This window comes from Paramisgurnus dabryanus, chromosome 22 (genome assembly GCF_030506205.2).
Source record: "Paramisgurnus dabryanus chromosome 22, PD_genome_1.1, whole genome shotgun sequence".
In the NCBI taxonomy this organism is placed as follows: Eukaryota; Metazoa; Chordata; class Actinopteri; order Cypriniformes; family Cobitidae; genus Paramisgurnus; species Paramisgurnus dabryanus.
The window spans coordinates 22,152,859-22,165,609 of NC_133358.1; the positions used below are offsets into that span (position 1 = coordinate 22,152,859).

At 37.9% G+C, this 12,751-nt stretch overlaps 1 protein-coding gene across 1 annotated transcript in view; it reads left to right on the forward strand.

Moving 5' to 3' along the window:
• pola1 (polymerase (DNA directed), alpha 1) overlaps positions 1-12,751 on the forward strand; it is a 56,139-nt gene that overhangs the window by 39,016 nt on the left and 4,372 nt on the right. The window contains exon 36 of the mRNA XM_065258266.1: positions 4,365-4,461. Within this exon, the coding sequence (XP_065114338.1) occupies positions 4,365-4,461 (97 nt within the window). The remainder of the gene's footprint in view (positions 1-4,364; positions 4,462-12,751) is intronic.

A 12,751-nucleotide genomic window follows, 5' to 3' on the forward strand; every position in this document is an offset into this window, starting at 1 on the left:
CCTTGTGATGCCGATCGCCTTCCTTTTCAGCTCAGACCGTTAAAATTAACTCAGATTGAAGCGTTTTTTTTTTTTTTTTGTTAAGCCTCATTAAAACTGTTTGGAGATTTTCTCTTTTTTTCAGCTTCTCCTTTTGCAGCTGCACAGATCCTCATGAATTGAAAGAGTAGCCATTTTCGCTGAGCTTAAAAGGAGTATTATACATCTTTTAAATACAAGCACCATGGCCTTAAGGAGCTAACTTGTGCTATATGTGTAGATGATCCACATGATATGTGTCAAGTCATTCATGTACAGTATGTACAGGCACCACACCATAGACTCAAACTTGTGCATTCATAATTTCTTTAAGGGTTCCTAAAGGTCTTTTGGGTGTTTGCCTATTTTTTTCCACCTCACCTTATGGTGGTAATAGTTGACACTTTGACTCTTTCCCCGTTTCTTTATTCTCTGTCACTTCATCCAGGTCTTCCAGCAGTCCGTGTTTAGGTTGCACTAAGGGTTCGGGAGTACGGGAGTGGGAAGTGTTCCCTGGCTGCCATGTCTTTATCAGGGGGCTGCAAAGGGATGGGCGATTGGGATGGGGGATGAGGCGGGGGTCTCTGGAGAGAGGCAATTTCACAGCTGGTTTGCTCCTCAGTCACTCGGGCCGAAAATGCTGCAGATTTGTGGAGAAAATTGAAATGGTGTCAGTACAGGAACAAAGCATTGAGCCGTGCAAAGCCGCAAATGGGAGGGGCCTCTGTTTGTGGGGTGGGGGGGTTTAAATTAAATAACGTTTGACGATGTCTTAGTCACACCCCTTTTGACACCTGTCAGCACAGCTGCAAAGCTTGTCCTGGCCTGGCCCTGCACCTATGTCCACTTATTGTACTGTATTTAAGGTTCCTACGATCGTCTCCATGTTTGCAGGTGTTTTTGGTTAGAGTGGTTTGCATCCGGTGGAGAGCCTGTTTACTCGCACGTGACGCTGGCGCTGATTATCAAAGCTCCATTATGGTCGCATTGCTGAATCGACAGGCACGGCTGTTGACCAGCCAGTGCATTATGGGTCAACAGCTGCTGGGCTCATCGGAAGCTGTAGAGGGCAATTAAAAGCCGGTCTGCTGAGGAAAGAGCCCTTGCTAAACTCCCACGGCACCCACATCGCTCTGATTCTATGGTGACATGAAGAGACTGTGACCCAATAACAGCAATTAACATAAAAGTATAATGGCTAATCAAATTGACAGCAACAGTTGTTCATCAGATCCACACACGGTGCCTTATCAAAACAAACTATTATGAAAGAGGTAATTTCAGAGCTTGACTGTCTCTCTCTCTCTCTCTCCCCGTTCTCTTTTATTCTCTCGCTCGACCTGCGCGCCTCTGGCAGTTAGACACATGGGTAACGGTAATTACAGCTGAATTTACAAACCAAACACCGTTTTCTTGCTTGTAAGGAGAGAAGGTGGATGGTGCACTGCCTGTTTTCGGCCAATCAGACCGTTTCACGTGTTTTATGGCAATAACGTTGGCGTTTGACTGTGCTTGTGTTTGTCACCATCTGTGACAGTGGAGAATATATGGCAAACAGCTCCTATCTTCACAGCTGTAATTAACACAGGTGATTCTTCAGATCTCACTGATTGAGTCTCGCCAATCTCACTACGCTTCAACCTTTCAATTCATGTGACAAAGACATGTTTTACTGAACTACATGAGTATGATTTTAGCTAATTGGTTTTTCCCTTTTGCATTTTTTTTTTAGTTTGTTTTATTGAATATGCAGTGAAACAATCAGCATCTATCGTGGCACTAAAATTCAAAGACAGAACTATACAGTAGCATTTATGCCATGGCCACTTTAGACTTTTTATTTAATTGACTTCCATTCATACTCACGCCAATGCATCAGTCTAGTAACGCAAGATCCAGCGATAAATTTCACTGTTACAAAATATACCATATTTCAAAAAAGTTTACACTTTTTCAGCAAATCCAAGATGGCGGAAGCATTAGGTTTGCCATGTGATGTCATTATTATATATTTATAATATATGTGTAACAGAACAAGCTAATTCGATTTTGTTAAAGGCTTTTTACATGTTTTCAAATGCGTACTTGTTCCTGTATAGCTTAGTGGTATAGCATTGCATTTGCAGTGCAAAAGGTCATGGGTTTGAATACTGTTACTGTTACACATGGGTACTACTGGTTAAATCTATAGCTTAAGTCGCTTAAAAGCGTCGGCCAAATGCAAAATATACTTGTCTTCTAACACAATTTTGTACCATACCATACAAATAAGGCACTCAAAAGCACCAGTGTTAAATATGGGTTAAATAATTATGACATAGCTGAATAACAAAAAAAAACTATTGCTCAAAAGCATAACATGATATATTGACATTATCATTTTTAATTGCACAAAACTATTATATATGCAATTTAACTTAAGAAAAGCATACACTTAAAATTATTACTTATTGAATTGAATAACTTTGATTGCGACTGTAGGGGTGCGCAGGGCAAAAACTAACGCGGGATTAGTTGTAACACGGACTGTTTACATTGTTGCCCAAGGTTGAGTTTTGTTTTTTTCCGGTGTTTTTTCACACTGCCAAAAGACGATCTCCCCCAAATTATTGGAAATGAATAATGTTTTTCCAGAGAGTTATTGATGAACGAGTGTTTTGGTGGCATGTAAGTAAAATTTTTCATCCTTTTTTTTTCGATTTCTAAGTTGGGTGTGTAAGATACCAAAACCAATGCTATGTCATATTAATCAGTGTCTAAACTAACCCCTCAGCACTTACAATATGAAAACGGCTAACGTTAGCGTAATTCTTGCCGTTGTTTTAAATAAGCTACACACGAATGATTGCTGGCTGCCAATAAAATAAATGTGCTAGTCCGTGGCGAAGCCAGAAATTTTCAAGTGGGTGGGCCTTTATAAAACAGGGTGGGCAAAGCATAGAATGTACATAAACTGGGGGCATGCACAACAAAGTAGCCGGCGTATGTTTTTTCAAAACAGCCAGCAGCTGTCCGTTTTTTCCACGCTGTGGTCGGAAAATATTTAACTTTGGGTGAAAAGCTCAGCTCGTCAATGTAAGTTCTCACACGGCCATCCAATGGACGAAGGGCGGGACAAATATCACAACAACCAACCGACTCACAGATCAAGTATCACAGCAAACAAAGCCCTCCGCTGAAAAAACAGCTGGCATTCGGCGTCCTCCAGGCGTTTTCAGCCGCGTTTAAAAGCTTTGGTTTGCACGCTACCTAAGCCAGGTTATCTTGATGCCATGCAGGCAGCACAATGTTTCAAGGGGAAAATTATAAAACAACTTATAAATAACCAACAGTAGCTTGTCTACAGTCTATGGGCAGTGCCCCACCAAATTATTAATCCACTTGAAAACACAGAACTCAATATAAACTGTATTAGTAACGGAATTGGTTTTTACGTTATTTACGTTACGTGAACGTAGTTCCGAACAATGATATGTCATTCCTCATCAGTAAAATAAATGACGTGAGAGCGTCATAGGCTACGACAGATTCATCAGGCAGGGATTTGATTTTACTAAAGAACTCGTTTGAGAGATGGCGCAATACAAAATTGCGTTGTCATTTAAGTGTAAATTTTATTTACAACAGTAAATCATACAGCCTATGACACGACACAGAGTCTGCCCCCCTAAATAGTTGACTGGAGTAATACTTCTTACTATAAACTGTAAATAATATTGACACCACTATAAACATTAAGAAAATGTCTGAACTCACCTTTACATGTAGCTTACATAGGCTTCTGGTTAAAGATGTGTGTGTTGCTTATGTAAAAATATAATTAATAAAAAATCGTTAGGTTGTGCCCGCTCTCCCCTATATATAACTTTCAAGTGTAGAAAGTCTAGTGTGACCATGGTATATTATAAGTTGTTTTTTGTGGTATGATCTGTCATTTGATATGGTTAAAATTTGTCCTGGATTTTTTATAACCTGCATTGTCTTCAATGCTATGGTTGTCACGATGCCAGTTTTAGTGCCTCAGCAAAAACTAATATGTAATTGAAAGTGTTTCGACAAATAAAAACAATCAAATTGTACCCTTTAGTTTTTCCTCAGTGAATTAACTAATCTGTTAAATAAATGACAATTGAACTATTTCATATTATTGTTAAATTAAGGAAAGTTGTTTAGCAACAATATCAAGTATTCAATATTTATTAATTTAGTAACCTGAGAGTTTTCTCAAAATAAACTATATTTAGCGTGTTACATTTGCATATAAAAATAAACATGTTGACAATTTATCATTGCATGTTGTCATTTCTGCTGGACTGATCTGTACATTTTCTTCCCTCTCATTTTAGTATTCTGAGAAAGCCCTCTACAACCAGCTGAGCTTCTACAGATACATCTTCGACTGGGATTATGCCATCAACAAGGTCCTGTCAGTGGAGGATAAACGTAAGACATGCACGTAAACATTAACATGCGCTATTGCTAATTGTCCCAAAAAGGTTCTTTCAAACATCGCCTATAAGCGCTTGACCAACACACATTTCCATCCCTACACACACACACCTCACGTCGGCTGGAGGCGGCCACGAGGTTGGGTTAAGAATCCTCAGATCCTCGAGTCGACAGCCGTAATTCAGGCGACGGATTCAATCACGGACCGGCGCGATGTGGAATGCAAAGCGGTCCAATCAGTTGGAAGGAAAAGGGGAGTGAGAGAGAGAGGGCCTCCTCTCATCCCGTAGGCTCTCGGTAATAGCGCTGGCTATGTTGATTGAAAACAGTTTTTAGATTTTGGAAAATGATAGGGCAAGTAATTGGAGAGAAGGCTAAAGGATAGCCCTTCATAAATAATGGGACATGGAGCATATGTTTTCAGCCGGCCGTTGGAGGATCCAGACCGCTCATGGCCGCCGCTAGCTGAGCAGTGGCTACTTACCCACAATCCGTTTTGATTGATGTCACTTGATTAAAAAGGACCTCTTGGAATAGACTTATACATTTATTTATTTATTTATTTTTACATGTGCCGATGAGGTTCCGAGCCAAGCGGGAGAGCCGTAGATAAATATAATGTGTAATCAATAGATGACCACTCACGACGTGGAGCAGACCGAGGGGAGAGTGAATGGGGGGGGCGAGGGCCTAACATGATTATAGACTTGGCTTCTCTCTGGAATTTTATTTCGTTACTTTTCCCGTCTGTTGTTTCTGCGAGTAATTGTGGCCAATCTGTGGCGTTCTGTCAACCACACTGCCCATCACTGCAGCCAAGGCTCTAATTCGTGGAGGAGTGATTTTAACCCTCTCGCCTTGATTTTCACCAGGTGCAATAAGAGGTGACGTTTCTCCTTCTGTTCTCCTCCTCCTCTTTTTTAAATTTTTTATTATTTTCTGAAACCATATGTATTCTTATTTTTTTTTCATTTCAAGGTTTTTTGTTTGTTAGCACTGCATTTCGCTCAAATACTTCCATAATGAAAGTGGTTTGCGCAGACATCTGCATGCAGCCCAATTTCATAACCCTGCTTTTGGTGCATCATCGGTGCATTTGTCTGAAATGTAACACACTATTGTTAAAATACGTCATGTCCGTATGGGCTTCACAAAAGAACACTTGACCGTATACGATGTGGCTCACGTTGACGTGAAAAGTCAATCTTACCCACAGCTTATCATTTGTCTTTCCAAGATACTTCTGTGCAATTTTAACTGTGTTTATATAAATGCATCTTTGCCATTGGAATGTGTACATGCATGTGTCTATTGAGGGATTAGTGGAGGACATCACACACACAGCACTGAAGTATAGCTTTGAGACGGTTATCTCCCCTATCACTATAATACTACACATTACTGTATTATAGACTGCAGGGTTTATAGGGGTCTAGGGGTGAAATTATAGGGCTGGATGGCATGTACTTTCTTTACCTGGTCCAGTTTCTTATTTAGACCCTGGGATGTAGCTCTGCCATTGTATGGGCTGTAAATTTACCATCTCGCACTGGACATCTTTGCTGATCCTGTGTCAGTTTATCTGAGTTCAATAATTTAGCTGCAGTTATTAGATGTTCAGGTCTTTGAAGTCGTGTTCGTTTTTCCTGATAAAAGACTAGCAAAAAAAGCAAGACAGTTAATTTTTCTTGCTATTTTCAGATTTATTTTCTTGCTCGCTAGAGGTCGACCGATTTACTGCCAAATAATTGGCAGAAATTATAGCTTTTGATATGTTGTAAAGGAAACCATATGAGGCTGGACATTACTGAAAAAGATTATTTACATTGATGGCTGAGTTTGTGTTGTAATGGGCTCTGCATTTTTTAATTCTGATAAAATTTTATTATATAATTTGCCTATCATTTATGATGAGCAATTGCTGATGATATACTGATGAATCACTGATCATGTATGTGAAACAGTCAGTGAATACCCAGCCAGGTCATTTTTGTAATTTACTGTTTTCTAAATAAAATCATCCTACATAATTAAGAACATTTTCTGGAAAATATAACCTTGATATCTTTAATATTTAGTGAGGATGGTCATGTCAAAGTCAAATCTAACGTTGATGCTCCTAATTTCATAATTAAATTGAGGCTTTAGCCTGGATTTCACTGACAGGGTCACATATGATATGCATGTACTATGCGATTTTTATATTCAGGGTTCCCACGGGTCCTTGAAATCCTTGAAAGTTTGTGAATCTGGGGGAAAACATTCAAGGCCCTGGGAAGTTTTTGAAAATATACATACATAGATACAGGTCATTGAAAGTGCTTGAATCTATTTTATGCAGAGGTGTAAAGTACTCGAGTAAATGTACTTCGTTACTGTACTTAAGTATTTTTTGGGCTACTTTGTACTTGTACTGAGTATCAAAAATATAGGCAACTTTTACTCTCTACTCAATTACATTTTTGATTGGGTATTTGTGCTCTTTACTCCACTACATTTGAAATAACACTTAACGTTACTCACTACATTGTTTATTCGTCAAATAAAAACGAGACGAAAGTGTCAGAGGGTGATGATGGATAGAATCTGTGGTCGCGAGGTTACACGCACACACACAACTGAGGGACTTCATTTGGCTCTGCGCAGAGCAACCGTATGAAATCAAAGTACTGCGAGAGCGAATCAAATGCATATGGAGAAGTCTGGTCTCGCGGTACTTTGATGTCAAATGCTGAATGGCTTGCGTTGAGCCACCGTAGCGGGACATCTGCGTGCTGCGTATGTCATAAACTGTAGAGAAAAGTTCGCGTCTGGTCTGAGAGAAGAGATAAAGAGCAAACATATGGATGCATATCACATTTGCTTCAGTTAAGGGACCCTTTGTTAAACATGTGATGCTACAATCAAAACAAAAGTGATGCGCGATTGCAGGAGGGTCATCCCGCAACTCAAAGGCAAGCACAAATGTTTACTCTGATGCTACTTTATCAGCTAACCTGAGCTGGTACATAACTTGATATAACTTACTATATAAACCAAAATAAACCAGCGAGGTCCTGTACTGATTGCCCGAGTAACTTAAGTACATTATAAGATTGATAATAAGTGTACAATTTTACTGTCCTCACATTTAATCAAGTATGCTGTAATGTATTCACTGAGGGATGCATGACGGAAGAAATGTAGTGCACCTAATGTGAGATATTGGTGTTACGTACTACATGTGTTTTCAATTAATCTTTCAAATGAACAACTTCACGTTTTTAATATGCATTATCATATTTCTGTTAGTGTAATTTTAGTTTACTGGAATTTTCTAAATATAAAAATTATATCTTTTTTAGGATAGGCCTATATAAGAATATTTGGTAACACTTCACAACAAGGTTCATTAGTTAACAGTAGTTAATGTATTAACCAACTTGAACAAACCATGAGCAATACATTTGTTACATCATTTATTCATCTTTGTTAATGTTAGTTAATAAAAATGTAAGCTTTAATTGTTTGTTCATGTTAGTTCAGAGTGCATTAACTAATGTTAACAAGATTTTAATAAAGTATTAGTAATTGTTGAAATTAATATTAACAAAGATGAATAAATGCTGTATAAGTGCAGTTCATTATTAGTTCATGTTAACTAATGTAGCTAACTAATGTTAACTTATGAACATTATGGTAAAGTGTTACCATATATTTATATCACAAAGTTAGGCTATATATTTTTCAGCATGGCACATTCAAGTACACAATGACACTAGACTAAAATTAAATGGGTTTAAATTTAATTTAATTTAGATTTCTAGACTAAAATCTTATGGAATTTAGATGAATAAAATTAGACAAAAAACTAAATCAATTCAGATGACAAAAATATGACTAAAACTAAATTACATTTTAGTCAAAAGACTATGACTATGTTTAATCTGTGTTTGTTCTGCCAGGTCAAAATTTTGAGGTGTTTGATTTCTTTTCTATATTAGGAAATAAAACCTCATAAATAAACTTTCTTAGTTTTCACTGCCCAGACCTACAATGTCTCTTTGTGTTGAGGACTAGTGCATCTTTGAGCCAACATTCAGTACGAGTAAAAATACTTGAGTACTTTTAAATTGGGTTACTTTAATACTTTTACTCAAGTCGTATTTAAATTGGTGACTTTTAACTTGTAGTGGAGTAATTTTTACAGTAAGGAATTTGTACTTTTACTCAAGTATGGCTTTCAGCTACTCTTTACACCTCTGATTTTATGCAAGAAGCTTTCTTTAAAAAAAATCCATATTATTCCCTGTGTGGTGTAGAATAATATCATAAATTCTCATAAATTGCCAACATGTTTATTTTTTAATATCATAAATATCAATCGTATTGATTAAGGTATTTGCATGTAGGCTTTTCAATCCGATTAAGCCTTCAATCCGATTACAAACGGATTATTTGATATGTAAATGTAGCTAGTGAACAATGTCTGTTACCCGGATGTAACTACTTTTTATATTAGAAGTATAATACATTCAGTGAAGAGCTAGACAACGACCAGGCAGTCAAAATCAAGTAATGAAAGGAACCAAAACAGCACATAGATTAGCAGTTTAAAGGCTGGGATGGTTGTGTTTGTAAACCTGCTGTACTGTACCACCAAAGTGCATTTCAGAAGTGCATTTCCAGCGATTACCAGACCAAAAGTAGAGGATTGAGCTACGGTGCCGTTGATGCCAATGGAAAGGTTTGGGAGTGATAGGGGAATAAAGTACAGTTTGAAAACTTTTAGCTGCCCTCGTCTCTTTCACACACACTCACTTTCACACATACGCACGCCTTTTTGTAATTTACCAACCACCTCCCCCTCAAACGGCGAGACATTTAGTGTCGTATCTGCCAGATTTTCTGTCTCTCTCTGATGACGGAGGAATTGCTTTTAAAGTGGGCATTATGCCAGACCAGCAGCACAATAGAAAACCAATCTTCCCCCTATTCTGTGTGCTCTGCTGTTATTGTGGAGCTTTAGATAACTGGAGACGTACATCGCTGGCAGATTGAGCGAGAGAGAGCCGTTTCGGCTGGACACTGGGGCTCTGAAGGTTAGAAGCCTCCAGTTGTCTTCAATCCTGGTCACTGGAAGCAGTCTGAACAATAGAAAGGGGTGAATAAACCCTTTGGCCCATTTGGGAAGTTAAGCCTGAAGAAGCGTTAAAATTACTCGTTCATTTGATGGAGTTTGCTTTGAGGTGGTTGCAGTGTGTCGTCTCGGCCAGGGGTGGTGCTGTGGTTCGGTTCTTGGACTGTGATGGAGGAGGGCTGTGGTGAATTCATCTCTCTGTTCCTTGATGGTGAAATTGCTGGTCAGTGCTTTATCCATTTGCAGTCTTTTCCTCACTAGATTACCTGATTCGTTCGAAGAGGAAAGACTGATGGAAATTGGCCTCCCAACGCCCTCCCCCTTCACACACATACACACCGTTCACACACTGAAAGCAAGGTAAATGAACGACAATGATTTCCCATATTTTTAAATCCAAGCGAATCACCAGAGCTCATTTCTCTACCTATAACCTGTTGTTCCCTCAGAGACCCCTCATTTATGTGATATTTTTTTTATTGTTTAAAGCTTGTTTTTATTGGGGTCTGGAAAAATCACAATTATGATTTTATGGTTGCCACAGCAGTTCGCCGGTTGCCTCCTTGGTATTATTTATAAACGTTTAACACAAACGTTGCCATACAAGATCTGCAAAAAACTTTGCTTTGAAGAACATTACACCCCGATTAGATTTTTGCACAAATTTGTCCTTTAGATGACCTTTCTTCATAATGTTAAGATAAAGAATATTGGTAAGTTTGTGTGTATTAAAGTGCTGCAGATTCTGATTATTTTCAGAACAGAATAAAAAAACGAATCCACACACATCTTGCATTCTTGTGTATTTCTAGTCATTGTGCATCTCTAGACCCACTGAAGTCTCTGCTGGTAGTTGACCGCTAGTGCCCAATACAGAGTTTGAGAAAGCAATGAGGCCGATATAACACAAATGTAATGACAGTACTTTAAATAAAAATTCACAAGTCGTATACTGCAGATCTAGCACCTTACGGTACTGTTTAAATAAGACGTAGTGTTTTTGTGTAACACAACAAAACGTTACGTTAAAAAAAAAGAGATTAAAGATCGGTCATTTTACTGTCTGCCAGATTTTGGCTTTACATCCATTACATGTCTTTTCATTAGAAACAAGAAATTAAAGAAACAGAAAGATTTATTGACCAAATTAAATGATTTATCATCTGATGCAGATCATTTAAAACCTCCAAAGATCAGGTTTAGCACTAGTCTCTGCCCTTTAAATGGTACAAATACAGTAGGGTGCGCGGGGCAAAAACTAACGCGGGGTTAGATGTAACACTGACTGTTTACATTGTTGCACAAGGTTGAGCGTTTTGTCTTTCCGGTATTTTTTTCACGCTGCCAAAAGACGAATTATTGGAAATGTATAATGTTTTTCCAGAGAGTTATTGATGAACGAGTGTTTTGGTGGCGTGCAAGTAAATTTTTTTCATCGTATGTTTTTTTGGTTTCTAAGTTGGGTGCGTAAGATACCAAATCCAATGCTATGTCATATTAATCAGTGTCTTGTTGACTAAAACTGGGGCTGTCACTTTTGAGAAAAATCAAATTCGAACGGATTTCGAATATCATGCAATGTATCCGAATATATTCGAATATCTGGACAACCCAAACCCCCCCGGCGCGCATCGAAACCACACCGTAATGGAGATTCAATCACAAAATTATTAACAGTGACAGTCATAAACTGGGCTGTCTGGATTACCTTTTTACTTAATGTTTGAAACAGCAGGTTATCAACTTATGAATACAAAACTTAATGAAAAAACGATTCAGAACAGTTACAAACAAGTACGTGACAACTTAAAAATTAAACAGCAGCAGGAGTAGAGGAGCCTAAACGGAATTCGCCCCCGCAGATTTCGGCAGAAAACTCCGCGGAATTCTGCGGATTTAATGCCCGTCATTGACAAGCTCACAAATCCCGCGCTTGAGCGTGTTTGTGAGAAATAATCTCATTGACAACAAGGACACATACATAGCCTATCTCACGCGTTTGTGAGCTGTCAGTGGAGAGTACATTAACCCTGCGCGTGCTGTTTGCTTGCCCGTTTTCAATGATAGAGAGCACAAACCCTTTGATACTTGAGATGAAATAAAACTAACCGCTGAGTTAAGCAGATCTCACTTGACTCTGTCGTCTATGTGACGCGTGACCGTCAGTACATGATCATTTAAAATCCGTTTACAAGACAAATGCTGTTGTTGTTGTTTAATATAAAGTTTACATTGCGTTGTAAAAATAATAAAATTATCTTCATTCATGCTAATTTCATAATGCGAACGTATTAACACAAGCTTTTATTCTGCTATAATTTTTAACACTATAAACATTAATATGTCATTTTATATACAAACTATAATTCTATCTTGACATGCACATTAGGTTCATGTTGGTCCAATTTGATTCCCTCTCTTGCGCACAGTTGGTCTCACTCTCAGCCTCCTTCCTATTACGAGGTGTTACTGTAAAAAATGCGTTACACATGGCATTTAAAAAACCGAATGGTTTATTTAAAGTTCGAATACGGATATTTCACGTCATGTTCGAATGCATATTCGAATATCGAATAAAAAGTGACAGCCCTAACTAAAACATAGCATCATTTTGAAATATGTCTCCAGATCTTAGCAACTTTTTTGGTGGGCTTGAAAATATTTTTACCCAGCGGGGTTAATTGTAACGCTGTGTTACAACTAACCCCTCAGCACTTACGATATGAAAACCGCTAACGTTAGCGTAATTCTTGCCGTTGTTTTAAATAGGCTACACACGAATGATTGCTGGCTGTAAATGTGCCTGTCTTACCAAAAATCGTGTGTCAAATTGATTATTTCTTTAATATTGATTGAATAAGGTCACTTCAAAGATTGAAATCATAATGAAATGAATGGCTAAAATCAGACTTTGATGCTCATTATCTCAGAATTTGATTTTGAAACTGTAGTACGGTTATTACAGAGTTGGTCACATATAAAAAAAATCATAATTGTGCTCCTTTTTCTCACATATTTAGACATTTGTATCCATTTATAATTGAACTATTGTTAGAAAAGGGCTGAATGAATGAATACAGTGTGGATAGCTGTCTATTATAGACAGAAATATAAAAAATATCCACTTCAAGTATATAGACTAAATAGTATTGAAATATTTGCTTC